Raw genomic sequence first — 16,626 nt, forward strand, 5'->3', positions numbered from 1 at the left:
GTTTCCGAATCAAAAGGTTCGCCTCGCAGCTACTTTTTAACACCCATAATTTTCCACATTGATATTACTGATATATATAATTTTCCAGAAAGCTTGTGGTAGTCTCTTGGTCTTGAGCTGGTTTAAATTCATTCAAAACCCCTTTTTAACTGATTATATTTTTATATTATATTGTTCCACGAGCGCGCATTGGATATGAGATGATAGATAGCCAACGAGGCGCGTCGCGCCTCTTTGGCTATAATCATCTCATATCCAACAAGCGCGAGTGGAATAATTGTTTTATTAAAGACAATCAAGTAATATTGGTAGGCCTTGATGATTTCCTTTTCAAGAACAACCAGAAAAAAATTTATGGTCGCTACTTCTCGGACATGGTATAATGGCTCATATACCATGCCCGCTAAGCCAATCAAAACCTTGGAATTGCATTATACAATGCTCCAGTTTTTAATAATAACTCTTAGCATCGGGTAAGACGTCGAACCGTCTTCATATGAGACGAATTAAATTGTAATTTGGGTCGACCTAAATGGGTAAAGCTTGCCCGTTGGGTCAAACGTCGAAACAGTTCGTCGAACCAAATTCAGAGTAGTAAAAAGGAATCTTTCAGTCATTGGGGATGTCTTCATTAAGTTCGATTCATGAAGATCTACGTTTGTCCCACAGTCGATCTATCTTCACACGTTAATGTTCTCTCCGTCTGAATCAGACGTGAAGTTCGACGTTTGGCCCGGGCCTTACATATACATACATTTTTTTGTTAAAAGTTAAGAACTCTTATCGTTTTAAAGTTAACTCCATCTTTCCTTTTGTGAAGGTAACAGAACGATTAATTTTCGTCTCTGAAGGAAATTTGGTGGATCATTTATTCTTTTTTAAAATTATGTAGCTTACCTCTGTAACAATCTTTTTATACTCCTAAAATTAGCTCGATCATTCTTTTTACTAGTACGAAGCTAAGAGAATTATTGATTGTTGTCTCAAAGAAATAACCTTTTAATTTGATCCTTGTGTATTTATTTTAGGGCTTGAGTCTCTTCGTCACCTTGTTTATATACGAGAGTCCAAAGAAAAAAAAAACGCCTTAAAAGTTTCACGGCACGAAACTTTGTTCTGTAAACAGAGTAAATCATGTATAAGTTACACTTAACGTCCGTATTCAGGCATTTTACGTCTCCTGTTGCAAGTCATACTGAGTCAGATGGTATTCTCGTGTCAGACGTTACTTGATTGTCTTTAATAAAACAATTACATGAACTTCATCCTGACCTATTTGGTTGGCTGAAATTTCAACACAAGATTGTTAAAACAACGATTACATGAAATTAAACCGGGCCTGCCCGACTAGCCGGTTAACCTGCTAAAATGTTTTTCAAATAGTAGCATTCACTGAGCTATCCACGGTTAATTTAGCTTTTGTTGCTTCTCACCATTTTCATGTTTACTCAGCATTCAGGCCGGAAAGAGGTCCTGGTCTAAAAGGTAACAAGTTTTAATGGAAGGTCTGGCAGACATAAAATGATCAGTGTTGGATAAAAGAGATCCTTGTACACATTCAACCACTCTTACAACGGAATGATGATAATGTTTAAAGAATTTATTTCCCTTACACCACTACATAAAGCTAATTTTAACAACAAGACATTTTCAAATCAGCCATTCCCAAAGCATCCGCAGCATTCTTTTCAGGTTAAAGGTTTTAATCTCATCAAAACACCCTGGCAGCGCCAGTTGGTTCCCTGGATGGGGGATGGGTTCGCGGTGGACGTTCTGATGGACGAGGTCGAGGTCGTCCAGATGGAGGAGGGCGTCTGGACGGGCGATCATGATGGTCAAATAGGCGAGGGCGTTTGGAAGGACGAGGACGTCTTGAAGGACGAGGGCGTCTAGATGGACGAGGACGTCTTGACGGGCGACCACGAGGGTCAAATAGGCGAGGAGGACCAGGGCGACGAGAAGGACGAGGGCGTCTTGATGGAGGAGGACGGCGTGAAGGAGGAGAACCGTTTGGAAATTCCGAAGGACGGTGTCCCCCATGCTCATCTTTCACGACAGTCTATTAAATAAAAGAATAGGACTCCAATATTAGTTCGGTTAAATTGTAAACATGCATTTCGACGCCGGGAACAAACAATAAACGAACAATTAACGAGTCATATATACTAAAGCCCATCCACACAGAAGCGTTTTTGTTTGAAAACGCCAAGTCCACTTTAAAACGACCGAAAACGCCGATCCTTTTTGAAATCATTGAAAACGTTCTCCAGGATGGAGACATTTGAAAACGGAGACCTATATTTAATTTAGTGTGGAGAGCGTACAAGGAAGCTTTCGAAACATCACTAACATCTGTGGGCACTTCTGTGTGTCCTATGAGCAGATGACTGTTGTAAGGTTTTCTTGCCTCTTGTTTCCCGCGTACCAGCGTATTCGAGCCATTAAAAATGAAAAGGGAAAAACGCTGCGAAAATAATAGTGTGGACGTGACACTTTGGGTGCGTTTTTGTTATAATGAATCAGGAACGTTTTGAAGAAGTATCAGGGGCACCCAACGGATCGTTTAGGTATATTATCTGTTCGGAAGGCCCTTAATCTCCTACAATTTTCTGAAGGGAGCTTTCACCTCGAGCTTTCGTGATAAGAGAAATTTAAGGCCTAGTGTTTTCGGATTGATAAAAATGTCGCTTCGGATACCAAAAAGGTCAGCTAAGATTTTCGGAAAGTAAATAACACCTAAGGTTTTCGGGAAATGGACAAGGATGCCCCAGTAATTTCGAAAAGACTCAAGTTCCCCTAGAATGACCGAACAGATATAAATATTATAGCGTGTCCTAAAATGAACCTACAGAGCTATAAGGGCACTCCAGATAACCTAAAACAGCGTTTCAAAGAATCTGAGAGAAAACTGTCGTAGGGTGCTCCTGAAGTATGAGTGCGGACGGAGTGTACGTTGTCTGTTTAGTGAATAATCCAAACATAAGTGCATCAAAACTCTTACCTGATCGCTGTCAAAGAAATCCTCCAAATCTTTGCTTTCTTCATCCAATAATTCGTGGGAGACTTCATCGCTTTCGTAAAAAGCCTCTTCTTCTGCCTTGACGGCACTGAAAATGACAAAGACCAGAAGCATAATAATTCGCCTTGGAGCTTTCATTGTGGAATTCACTTGAGATAACGAAAATGAAGAGGACACACCACACTGTCTTCCTTCGTAGTTTAACAGCCTTTCAATCTGAAATATATAGTGATTATGAGTAAACTTTGTTACAATTGGACGCTTCTTATTGGTCGACAAGTGTGAAATTGAAGACAAAAGAACTACTAAAGGCGATGACACAATGTTGAATAAAATAAATACTCCCCACCGTGAGTATTTATTTTGCTTACTCAACAAATACCACGTATTTATTCAATAGACCGCCAACCTTCGAATCCTGCAAGCCCAAAAACTTAATAAGCGCCCACCCCAACCCCCCTGTCAACGAAAAACATTCTTGTACTAGCCAAGCGTGAAGTAAGGGGAGCGTCAGTTGTGCCCCAGAATTGGTTTTAGATGCGATAGTCAAAGAACATTGTTGGCTTGTTCATGTTAGGTTTTGTACTTTGTTTTCTCTGGTTGAAGCGAAATAAACTTGTTATCCCTTGCTTTGTTATTCTCTTACTTGCTGAAAATGTTGCTAAAATAATAAGAGCCTACCTCGAAAAAGCGCCCACCCTCGGAAACGCCCGGCATAAACCTTGCTGTATTTTTTCTTATACAGACTGGGCAGAAAAATGACTGAAAATAATTAAATAGTTGTTATTAGAACTTCAGAATGGACAAACGTTTCTCAAAAGATTTTTGTTTTGTCAAAAACTAGAAACTAGTTTTTTTGTATTCTTGTAGCCGAGACAACTCACAGAGCAACTTTGTGCGGTAATATATGTGACAAAACAGTCTTTTTCATAACAGAACAATTTACTCACGTCTGACATATTAGTGTGCAAATTTGCTTTGCGAGGGTGGTTGACTTAATGCAAAGACCACGAAGACATTGTTTTGAAGTCTTGACAAAAATAAACATTTTATTAGGAAAGAAAACATTAAGAATGATACCGTTAAGAACTGAGAGAAGATGAAAACATTTTAATGCGAACATAACTATATATTAAAACTTTTTGATTTGGTTAAAAACGAAAAATACGCCCTGTTGTAAGAGGCGCTGTGACGGAGATTCATCCAAAGTTTGGTAAAAACTGCTCAAATATTTGACAAACACATATTCTTCTAACATGAACTTGCTCTAAGAGCACCAAGAGGAAAATACGAATTGACTTCTTAGAGAAAGAACAAAGTATAGTCCGTTTTTTGTGTGATTTCTTCAAAATACACGGACAGAACATTTCAAGTTGCAAGCCAAAGATCATTGGCACTAGTTTCTGTGCACTAAACCGAACTTTTAGTTTAACAATTTCATTGATACAGGTGTATTTTGGCCTTTCAAACTGATGCTAAAATTATGTGACGCCGCCCCTTGAAAATCTAGAAGTACGTGCTCTGTAAAAACATATATGGTGAGTACGTTTTGTCCTGACAAAAGCACGCCGCAGAATGTGTGCTCTTGTCACGTGATATTGCAAGCTGTTTTAACTTATCGTACAAATGGAAAATAAACCGTTCTGTAAAGTCGCCTTTTCTTCCTCCTGAACAATAAAACGCAGATGTATTTTATTTGCTTAAAACTTTAAACATCTTTTGTGCTTTTCTTTCTAATACAAATAACTCGCAGAACGGGAACAAATTTGTACAGATATATTTGTGGTATTCTTTCTGTCATAACTGTAAGTCAACTGATCTTTCAATAGTGTTGTACATGTGTACTGTTCATGCGTCTAAGCACTGGTGATACTCTTTTACTTAAAAGGGAACACTTAGTGATATTGCAAGCTGCTTTAACTTGTCGTGCAAACAAACGGAAAATAAACCGTTCTGTCGCCTTTTTTCCGTTCTGAACAAAAAATGAGACGGGCGCCAAAAATCCTCAGATATTGATTATTCCCTGTCTAACTGGTGATAATCTTTCACTTAAAAGGGAACACTTACTGATATTGCAAGCTGCTTTAACTTCTCGTACAAACGGAAAATAAACCGCTCTGTCGCCTTTTTTCCGTTCTGAACAAAAAATGAGACGGGCACCAAAAATCCTCAGATATTGATTATTTCCTGTCTACCCTTATTATTTAAAAAATCACTGCTTATTTCTGCAAAGTTCCCCTCCATACGAAACCTAATGAAAAAATTGTTTCTAGTATTTTAATCAGGTAACTGATTTGAAGAATTGCAATCACAAACAGTAAATCTTTTCACGGTATCAGAAGCCGTCTTTGTTGTGAGGGAAACAAGGCTAAGATTACAGTAAATGTGTAGAATTTTGGCCGAGTTTGAGTTCTTGTAACTTCGTTTGAATTTGCCTTTGAAAAGGTAATTGTAATAAAATTAAATTGATGAAAACCAGAAAACAGATTCGGGCCATAAGGACGTTAAACAATTTAAAACTGAACTCCACACAAACCCTTCTAATTACAGTATCGGGAAATTTGTCATGAAAATACAAAGCTTATGAGAAGGTTTCTAATGGGAGTTTACAAAGTATAATGTTCTCAACTTCAATCAGACGTAATTATGGGCCTAAATATGCCAAATAAAAGTTGATTTTAAAAGTGCGCCAATTTTCCCACTGGAATTACATAGTGTTTAGTACAGAAGGACATGTTCTATTTATACGAAACACGAAACTTTAATGAGGCAAGTTTCTCCTTCCTTATCAAGTGGTCGAGGACCTCCCCCTCCCATCCCCCACGGAATAAACACGGCTACATTTTTACTTATACAGACTGAGCAGCAAAACGACTGAGAATAATTAAATAAGTGAATGTAAATATATGAAACATATATTTTGAACTGAGAATGAAAGATCAAATAGGAGAAAGATCCTCGCATTTAGTACGCAACTTAAGGCGGGGGTACACCTGAAAGCCGTTTTCACGCCGCTTAAAATCGGTTCAACGGAAATATCTCGTTCGCGTTTCAAGCAATACAAAAACCCTATGCTCATTACACAAATCAATGTTTTGGGGTATTTTGTAAATTTTTGCGTGATTTTTAGGTATATTTGGGAGGAGAAAGATTTTCTCAAAAGAGTAGTAAAATTAAGAGAAATAAGAATTATTGAAGATTTAGCACCGTTGCCCGTTCCGTCTGTTTCCTTACTCTTACTAAATAATAATAAATAAAAACTAGCTCGTTGCCTTAAATGTTATAAGTCTCCTTTTTTGCAACATGCTATTTCGGTGATTATTTCGGTAAATGGAATTCATTAGAAGGCGATTTGAGAAAAGCTTGCCACGTACTTGCTCTTTACTGAATTTTAATCACAGCGAATGACTAGTGAATGAAAACATTTTCCTTCTGTGATATTTTCACGCCTCTGCCTAGATTGGACCAAAAAAAGTGACAAAATTAAATTCTCAAGTATACTTGAGTGTTGAGTAGTTTAAACGAACATCGATTCGATATGCCACAAATATAACATCGCTAATAAAATTTGTCATAATGGCATACAAGTTGTTCAAATATTTCATGGTACGAACTATAAAGCCATCGGAAAATGAACCATTCAGCGCCGTTTTCAACAATTTCTTACCTTGTAAATTGTGATTATTTCTTCCGCAATGTAAATTACGGCTACTGGTGACGTTTAGTATCAAAATGATGGAGACCCTAAAAAATATATGTACATATAACTTAACTCTGTTTGTGTTTAACCACTCAGTGGAATACATTAATATGAAGGTGTATACCTGTTTTGACGTAAACGGATCGAGCGATCTCTCAGCACATGAAACCCTCAGTTATAAGAACTTTGAAAACAATTAGTGTAGAAAAATGTTTAAAAAAAGTGATGCTTAATTGATCGCTCATGACATCCCACTGTGCAGAATTTGATTGGATATACTTTCTCTTTCAATGTGACATTATAAAATAAAATTGTTTCCAAATCAAAAGGTTCGCCTCGCAGCTACTTTTTAACACCCATAATTTTCCATATTGATATTACTGATATGCATAATTTTCTCGAAAGCTTTTGCTAGTCTCTTGATCTTGAGCTGGTTTAAATTCATTAAAAACCCCTTTTTAACTGATTATATTTTTGTATTAAATTGTTCCACGAGCGCGCATTGGATATGAGATGATAGATAGCCAACGAGGCTTTGGCTATAATCATCTCATATCCAACAAGCGCGAGTGGAATAATTATTTTATTAAAGACATTCAAGTAATATTGGTAGGCCTTGATGATTTCCTTTTCAAGAACAACCAGAAAAAAATTTATGGTCGCTACTTCTCGGACATGGTATAATGGCTCATATACCATGGCCGCTAAGCCAATCAAAACCCTGGAATTGTATTATACAATGATCCAGTTTTTAATAATAACCCTTAGCATCGGGTAAGACGTCGAACCGTCTTCATATGAGACGAATTAAATTGTAATTTGGGTCGACCTAAATGGGTAAAGCTTGCCCGTTGGCTCAAACGTCGAAACGGGTCGTCGAACCAAATTCAAAGCAGTAAAAAGGAATCTTTCAGTCATTGGGGATGTCTTCATTAAGTTCGATTCATGAAGATCTACGTTTGTCCCACAGTCGATCTATCTTCACACGTTAATGTTCTCTCCGTCTGAATCAGACGTGAAGTTCGACGTTTGGCCCGGGCCTTACATATACATACATTTTTTTGTTAAAAGTTAAGAACTCTTATCGTTTTAAAGTTAACTCCATCTTTCCTTTTGTGAAGGTGACAGAACGATTAATTTTCGTCTCTCAAGGAAATTTGGTGGATTATTTGTTCTTTTTTAAAATTATGTAGCTTACCTCTGTAACAATCTTTTTATACTCCTAAAATTAGCTCGATCATTCTTTTTACTAGTACGAAGCTAAGAGAATTATTGATTATTGTCTCAAAGAAATAACCTTTTAATTTGATCCTTGTGTCTTTATTTTAGGGCTTGAGTCTATTCGTCCGGCCTCGTTTATATACGAGAGTCCAAAGAAAAAAAAAACGCCTTAAAAGTTTCACGGCACGAAACTTTGTTCTGTAAACAGAGTAAATCATGTATAAGTTACACTTAACGTCCGTATGCAGTCATTTCACGTCTCCTGTTGCAAGTCATACTGAGTCAGATGGTATTCTCGTGTCAGACGTTACTGTTTTTTGAAAGCGGTCAATTACATGAACGTCATCCTGACCTATTTGGTTAGCTGAGTTTCCAACACAAGATTGTTAAAACTACGATTACATGAAATTAAACCGGGCCTGCCCGACTAGCCGGTTAACCTGCTAAAATGTTTTTCAAATAGTTGCATTCACTGAGCTATCGACGGTTCATTTAGCTTTTGTTGCTTCGCACTATTTTCATGTTTGCTCAGCATTCAGGCCGGAAAGAGGTCCTGGTCTAAAAGGTAACAAGTTTTAATGGAAGGTCTGGCACAGACATAAAATGATCAGTGTTGGATAAAAGAGATCCTAGTACACATTCAACCACTCTTACAACGGAATGATGATAATGTTTAAAGAATTTATTTCCCTTACACCACTACATAAAGCTAATTTTAACAACAAGACATTTTCAAATCAGCCATTCCCAAAGCATCCGCAGCATTCTTTTCAGGTTAGAGGTTTTAATCTCATCAAAACACCTTGGCAGCGCCAGTTGGTTCCCTGGATGGGGGATGGGTTCGCGGTGGACGTTCTGATGGACGAGGTCGAGGTCGTCCAGATGGAGGAGGGCGTCTGGACGGGCGATCATGATGGTCAAATAGGCGAGGGCGTTTGGAAGGACGAGGACGGCGAGAAGGACGAGGACGTCTTGAAGGACGAGGACGAGGACGTCTTGAAGGAGGAGGGCGTCTGGACGGGCGACCACGAGGGTCAAATAGGCGGGGCGGACCAGGACGTTTGGAAGGACGAGGGCGTCCAGATGGACGAGGACGGCGAGAAGGACGAGGGCGTCTGGACGGGCGACGACGAGGGTCAAATAGGCGGGGCGGACCAGGACGTTTGGAAGGACGAGGGCGTCCAGATGGACGAGGACGGCGAGAAGGACGAGGGCGTCTGGACGGGCGACGACGAGGGTCAAATAGGCGGGGCGGACCAGGACGTTTGGAAGGACGAGGGCGTCCAGATGGACGAGGACGGCGAGAAGGACGAGGGCGTCTGGACGGGCGACGACGAGGGTCAAATAGGCGGGGCGGACCAGGACGTTTGGAAGGATGAGGACGGCGAGAAGGACGAGGACGTCTTGAAGGAGGAGGGCGTCTGGACGGGCGAACATGATGGTCAAATAGGCGAGGCGGACCAGGGCGTTTGGAAGGGCGAGGACGTCTGGATGGACGAGGACGTCTTGAAGGACGAGGACGTCTGGACGGGCGACCACGAGGATCAAATAGGCGAGGAGGACCAGGGCGACGAGAAGGACGAGGGCGTCTTGATGGAGGAGGACGGCGTGAAGGAGGAGAACCGTTTGGAAATTCCGAAGGACGGTGTCCCCCATGTTCATCTTTCACGACAGTCTATTAAATAAAAGAATAGGACTCCAATATTAGTTCGGTTAAATTGTAAACATGCATTTCGACGCCGGAAACAAACAATAAACGAACAATTAACGAGTCATATATACTAAAGCCCATCCACACAAGCGTTTTCGTTTGAAAACGCCTAGTCCACTTTAAAACGACCGAAAACGCCGAACTTTTTTGAAATCATCGAAAACGTTTTTCAGGATGGAGACATTTGAAAACGGAGACCTATATTTAATTTAGTGTGGATAGCGTACAAGGAAGCTTTCGAAACATCACTAACATCTGTGGGCACTTCTGTGTGTCCTATGAGCAGATGACTGTTGTAAGGTTTTCTTGCCTCTTGTTTCGCGCGTACCAGCGTATTCGAGCCATTAAAAATGAAAAGGGAAAAACGCTGCGAAAATAATAGTGTGGACGTGACACTTTGGGTGCGTTTTTGATATAATGAATCAGGAACGTTTTGAAGAAGTATCAGGGGCACCCAACGGATCGTTTAGGTATATTATCTGTTCGGAAGGCCCTTAATCTCCTACAATTTTCTGAAGGGAGCTTTCACCTCGAGCTTTCGTGATAAGAGAAATTTAAGGCCTAGTGTTTTCGGATTGATAAAAATGTCGTTTCGGATGCCAAAAAGGTCAGCTAAGATTTTCGGAAAGTAAATAACACCTAAGGTTTTCGGGAAATGGACAAGGATGCCCCAGTAATTTCGAAAAGACTCAAGTTCCCCTAGAATGACCGAACAGATAGAAATATTATAGCGTGTCCTAAAATGAACCTACAGAGCTATAAAGGCACTCCAGATAACCTAAAACAGCGTTTCAAAGAATCTGAGAGAAAACTGTCGTTGGGTACCCCTGAAGTATGAGTGCGGACGGAGTGTACGTTGTCTGTTTGGTGAATAATCCAAACATAAATGCATCAAAACTCTTACCTGATCGCTGTCAAAGAAATCCTCCAAATCTTTGCTTTCTTCATCCAATAATTCGTGGGAGACTTCATCGCTTTCGTAAAAAGCCTCTTCTTCTGCCTTGACGGCACTGAAAATTACAAAGATTAGAAGCACAATAATTCGCCTTGTAGCTTTCATTGTGGAATTCGCTTGAGATAACGAAAATGAAGAGAACACACCACACTGTCTTCCTTCGTAGTTTAACAGCCTTTCAATCTGTGAAATATATAGTGATTATGAGTAAACTTTGTTACAATTGGACGCTTCTTATTGGTCGACAGTTGAGAAATTGAAGACAAAAGAACTACTAAAGGCGATGACACAATGTTGAATAAAATAAATACTCCCCACCGTGAGTATTTATTTTGCTTACTCAACAAATACCGCGTATTTATTCAATAAACCGCCAACCTTCGAATCCCGCAAGCCCAAAAACTTAAAAAAGCGCCCACCCCAACCCCCCTGTCAACGAAAAACATTCTTGTACTAGCCAAGCGTGAAGAAAGGGGAGCGTCAGTTGTGTTCCAGATACGGTAGTGAAAGAACATTGTGAGCTTGTTCATATTAGGTTTTGTACTTTGTTTTGTCTGGTTGGAGGAAAATAAACTTAATATCCCTTGTTTTGTTATTCTCTTGCTTGCTGAAAATGTTGCTAAAATAATAAGAGCCCACCCTCGTAAACGCCCGGAATAAACCTTGCTGTTTTTTTTCTTATACAGACTGGGCATAAAAATGACTGAAAATAATTAAATAGAACTTCAGAATGGGCAAACGTTTCTCAAAAGATTTTTGTTTTGTCAAAAACTAGAAACTAGTTCTTTTGTACTCTTGTAGCCGAGACAACTCACAGGGCAACTTTGTGCGGTAATATATGTGACTAAACAGTCGTTTTCATAACAGAACAGTTTACTCACGTCTGACATATTAGTGCGCAAATTTGCTTTGCGAGGGTGGTTGACTTAATGCAAAGACCACGAAGACATTGTTTTGAAGTCTTGACAAAAATAAACATTTTATTAGGAAAGAAAACATTAAGAACGATACCGTTAAGAACTGAGAGAAGATGAAAACATTTTAATGCGAACATAACTATATATTAAAACTTTTTGATTTGGTTAAAAACGAAAAATACGCCCTGTTGTAAGGGGCGCTGTGACGGAGATTCATCCAAAGTTTGGTAAAAACTGCTCAAATATTTGACAAACACATATTCTTCTAACATGAACTTGCTCTAAGAGCACCAAGAGGAAAATACGAATTGACTTCTTAGAGAAAGAACAAAGTATAATCCGTTTTTTGTGTGATTTCTTCAAAATACACGGACAGAACATTTCAAGTTGCAAGCCAAAGATCATTGGCACTAGTTTCTGTGCACTAAACCGAACTTTTAGTTTAACAATTTCATTGATACAGGTGTATTTTGGCCTTTCAAACTGATGTTAAAATTCTGTGACACCGCCCCTTGAAAATCTAGAAGTATGTGCTCTGTAAAAACATATATGGTGAGTACGTTTTGTCCTGACAAAAGCACGCTGCAGAATGTGTGCTCTTGTCACGTGATATTGCAAGCTGTTTTAACTTATCGTACAAACGGAAAATGAACCGTTCTGTAAAGTCGCCTTTTCTCCCTTCTGAACAATAAACCGCAGATGTATTTTATTTGCTTAAAACTGTAAACATCTTTTGTGCTTTTCTTTCTAATACAAATAACTCGGAGACTGGGAACAAATTTGTACAGATATATTTGAGGTATTCTTTCTGTCATAACTGTAAGTCAACTGATCTTTCAATAGCTTTGTACATGTGTACTGTTCATGCGTCTAAGCACTGGTGACAATCTTTTACTTAAAAGGGAACACTTAATGATATTGCAAGCTGCTTTAACTTATCGTACAAACGGAAAATAAAGCGTTCTGTCGCCTTTTCTTCGTTCTGAACAAAAAATGAGACGGGCGCCAAAAATCCTCAGATAATGATTATTCCCTGTCTAACCTTATTATTTGAAAAATCACTGCTTATTTCTGCAAAGTTCCCCTCCATACAAAACCTAATCAGAAATTGTTTTTAGTATTTTAATCAGGTAACTGATTTGAAGAATTGCAATCACAAACAGTAAATCTTTTCACGGTATCAGAAGCCGTCTTTGCTGTGAGGGAAACAAGGCAAACATTACAGTAAATGTGTGGGATTTTAACCGAATTTGAGTCCCTGTAACTTCGCTTGTATTTGCTGCATTTTAACGACAAAAATGCCTTTGAAAAAGTAATTCCAATAAAATTACTTTGATGAAAAAAGAAAACAGATTCGGGCTATAAGGACGTTAAACAATTTAAAACTGAACTCCAAACAAACCCTTCTAATTACAGTATCGGGAAATTTGTCATGAAATTACAAGCTTATGAGAAGGTTTCTAATGGGAGTTTACAAAGTATAATGTTCTCAACTTCAATCAGACGTAATTATGGGCTTAGATATGCAAAATAAAAGTTGATTTTAAAAGTGCGCCAATTTTCCCACTGGAATTACATAGTGTTATAGTGCAGAAGGACATGTTCTATTTATACGAAACACGAAACTTCAAGGTGAAGCAAGTTTCTCCTTCCTTATCAAGTGGTCGAGGACCTCCCCCTCCCACCCCCAACGGAATAAACCCGGCTACATTTTTACTTACACAGACTGAGCAGCAAAACGACTAAGAATAATTAAATAAGTGAATGTAAATATATGAAACATATATTTTGAACTGAGAATGAAAGATCAAATAGGAGAAAGATCCTCGCATTTAGTACGCAACTTAAGGCGGGGGTCTACCTGAAAGCAGTTTTCACGCCGCTTAAAATCGGTTCAACGGAAATATCTCGTTCGCGTTTCAAGCAATACAAAAACCCTATGCTCATTACACAAATCAATGTTTTGGGGTGTTTTGTAACTTTTTGGGTGATTTTTAGGTATATTTGGGAGGAGATACATTTTCTCAAAAAAGTAGTAAAATTAAGAGAAATAAGAAATATTGAAGATTTAGTGAAGTTTTAAAATTAGAATTTGCAGTTAATAATTAATAGACGGATACCAAGTTAGTCCCCTACAAACCCGGGGTGCTCTTGCGTGGGTATCAACTGTCTGTTAGTGTTACAAAAATCATTTTCTTTCTTCTATCCATTCTTAAAACCTCTTTAAATTTCACTAAAATCCGGGTGTACCCCCGCCTTAAGCAGTTGCGAAAAAAGAGCCGGAAAAAAATTCAGGCCTGAACGGGATTTGAACCCATGTCCTCTGCGATGCCTGTGCAGTGCTCTATCAACTGGGCTATTACGCCAACTGGGAGCTGGTCATATTGTGAGTTCGTAATATACCCGTGAAGGATGAATAAATGAATGTAAATATATATATTTTGAACTGCGGATGAAACTTAAGCAGTTTGCGAAAAGAAAGCCTGAAAACAAATTCAGGCTTGAACGGGATGTCAGTGCAGTGCTCTACCAACTGAGCTATCAAGCCAACTGGGAGCTGGTCATATTGTGAGTTTGTAATATACCCGTGAAGGATGAATAAATGAATGTAAATATACGAAGCATATATTTTGAACTGCCGATGAAAAATTAAAAAGAAGAAAGATCCTCCCAGTTAGTACGCACAAGCAGTTGCGAAAAAAAAAGCTTGAAAAAAATTCGGGCTTGAACGTCAGGCTTTCTTTTCGCAGCTGCTTAAAAATGCGTACTAACTGCGAGGATCTTTCTTCTATTTAATTTTTCAACGGCAGTTCAAAATATATGTTTCGTATATTGACATTCATTTATTCATCCTTCACGGGTATATTACGAACTCACAATATGACCAGCTCCCAGTTGGCTTGATAGCTCAGTTGGTAGAGCCCTGCACCGGCATCCCGTTCAAGTCTGAATTTTTTTCAGGCTTTCTTTTCGCAACTGCTTAAGTTGCGTACTAACTTCGAGGATCTTTCCTCTATTTAATAATTAAATAGTAGTTATTAGTTTAGAGTTTTCCAGTATGGGCAAACGTTTCCCAGAAGGTTTCTATTTTGTCAAAAACAGTTGAACCTCTCCACAACGGCCACCTTGGGGACAGAAGAAAGTGGCCGTTGTGGAGAGGTGGCCGTTATGGGGAGGTAGAGGTGTAATATGACACCTTTTTTTTCGGGAAGTACAACATGTTTATTGTGCCAAGTTCATGCTTACTGTAGCCTATAATGGCAATCCAATCTTAAATAATATATACAGATAAAATACACAATAAAACGTAAATAATAGACCCTATGCAAAAATGGCTGACATTTTATTATTCTTTTGTTTGCATTCATATTAGCTTTACTAACCTCGTTCTTGAGTTCAAAAATCAAAAGAATATTTTGCCTTGAACGAGGCTAGTGAGGCTAATTTGAATACAGACAAAAGAATATTAAAATGTCAGCCATTTTTGCATAACAAGACGAAACGAGCAAGGTTCGCAACATTCGCTGTATTATTGTAGACAATTTATGCTTACTGCAGCATATAAATGGAACACAATCAAAATACGTATATCATTAAAATGGATACAGAAACGTAATGTTCCGAAGACAAATGTCGATTACTGCATCAACTTATAAAAAAAGGTTTTGTTTTTACAAAAAAGAGCTGTACTGGCCGTTGTCGAGAGGTTATTTTGGCAGTTGGGGACGCACTTTAGTGGCCGTTGCCGTTGTAGAGAGGTGGCCGTTGTAGAGAGGTTTAAATAAGAGGTAATGTATGGACTGTCCGCCGGGACAAAAAAAAGTGGCCGTTGTAGAGAGGTGGCCGTTGTGGAGAGGTGGCCGTTAGTGGAGGTTCGACTGTAATAACTCGTTCATTTGTACTCTTGTAGTAGAGACAACTCACAGGGCAACTTGGTGCGGTAATATATGTGACTAAACAGTCTTTTTAATAACAGAACAGTTTACTCACGTCTTATTATTGCGCAAATTTACTTTGCGAGGGCGGTTGACTTAAAGGAAAGACCACGAAGACCTTGTTTGAAGTCTTGACAAAAATAAACATGTTGTGAGGAAAGTAAACATTAAGAATGGTACCTTTAAGAACTGAGAGAAAATGAAAACATTTTGATGCGAAAATAACTATATATTAACATTTTTTGATTTGGTTAAAAACGAAAAATGAAAGTTTCTTAGTCGCTGTTTGTATGGAGAGCAAGTGACCCGAGTATCCTAGCTAAAGCATTACCCGCCTTACATTACTAACTCAACCTAGTAAGGCTAAATAAAATTTAGTCGAAGTATGTCGTAGCACTGCTAGGAAAACCTAGCCTTACAAAAAATGCTCTTAAGGTTGCATTTTAATGTCTGAATTTGTAGAAATCAGACAAAACGTTCTCTACGGTTTTTGACAGCCTTTGATCTGTACGTGAAAAATATAGTTGAACTTTCCGTAAGCGAGATCAGGTCAGATCATATGTAGGGCTCATCTAATTTTTGAGTCATTAGCGTGCTGTGGCAGTTTAAGAGGCACAAATACAGATGTAACCAAGCAAATGATTAACCAAAACGTAAAGTATAATATCGTTTTAGAGTGACAAAAACATTTTCCACGTTACTGAACTGAGCCAAACAATAATCTTTCCAGGATGACTTACAATCGAACCTCTCCAATACAGGCACCAACTTGACACTGTTTAAAGTGAAAGAAGAAGTGTATATATTCATTTCAGTTTCTCAGTACATGTGAACTGTTCGTAATATGGGGACCGGTGCCTGTTAGGAGAGTGTCAACTGTAACTACAAATCTTTGGTTATCTACATGTAAGCTACTCGACCAAGTACACGACATTCACAAATATAATTATTAGTCAGACAAATTAGGTTTTGGGCGTAGCAGAATCAATTAGTGCCCGTCGTGCAATCATATCATGTACAAAGCAGCCGCTCGCAGGAGAGAAAAACAATTGAAAATTTGAAACCCCCAGCACAGAAAGGGTTCGTAAAATAAAGGCAGCTGAGCAGAGTTACTTCCACGTTTTGCTGTTTGCATGATTTGTAACATGAATTTTTCTTTGGATCTTGT

At 38.7% G+C, this 16,626-nt stretch overlaps 2 protein-coding genes across 2 annotated transcripts; one reads left to right on the plus strand and one right to left on the minus strand.

The window, feature by feature from the left end:
- Nucleotides 1-1,711: 1,711 nt before the first annotated feature.
- LOC146471998 (uncharacterized) lies at nucleotides 1,712-3,978 on the minus strand. Its single transcript, XM_085120789.1, has 3 exons — nucleotides 3,970-3,978; nucleotides 3,002-3,235; nucleotides 1,712-2,059 (listed from the first exon to the last, which is right to left on the minus strand). The coding sequence occupies exons 1-3, from the start codon at nucleotides 3,976-3,978 to the stop codon at nucleotides 1,712-1,714; spliced, it is 591 nt and encodes a 196-aa protein (XP_084976915.1).
- A 4,790-nt stretch (nucleotides 3,979-8,768) lies between these two features.
- On the plus strand, nucleotides 8,769-9,626 carry LOC146471999 (uncharacterized). Its single transcript, XM_085120790.1, has one exon. The coding sequence runs from the start codon at nucleotides 8,769-8,771 to the stop codon at nucleotides 9,624-9,626; it is 858 nt and encodes a 285-aa protein (XP_084976916.1).
- The last annotated feature ends 7,000 nt before the right edge of the window (nucleotides 9,627-16,626 follow it).

Source organism: Pavona decussata, unplaced genomic scaffold (genome assembly GCF_977016875.1).
Source record: "Pavona decussata unplaced genomic scaffold, jaPavDecu1.1 SCAFFOLD_102, whole genome shotgun sequence".
Lineage (NCBI taxonomy): Eukaryota > Metazoa > Cnidaria > Anthozoa > Scleractinia > Agariciidae > Pavona > Pavona decussata.

Excerpts from the sequence above, each read along its gene's own strand:
- LOC146471998 (XM_085120789.1), bottom strand. Across the intron at positions 2,060-3,001 it reads ATTTCTTTGACAGCGATCAG|ACTGTCGTGAAAGATGAGCA; the intron begins GTAAGAGTTTTG and ends TTTATTTAATAG.
- LOC146471999 (XM_085120790.1), top strand. The coding sequence starts at position 8,769 with ATGGGGGATGGGTTCGCGGTGGACGTTCTGATGGACGAGGTCGAGGTC.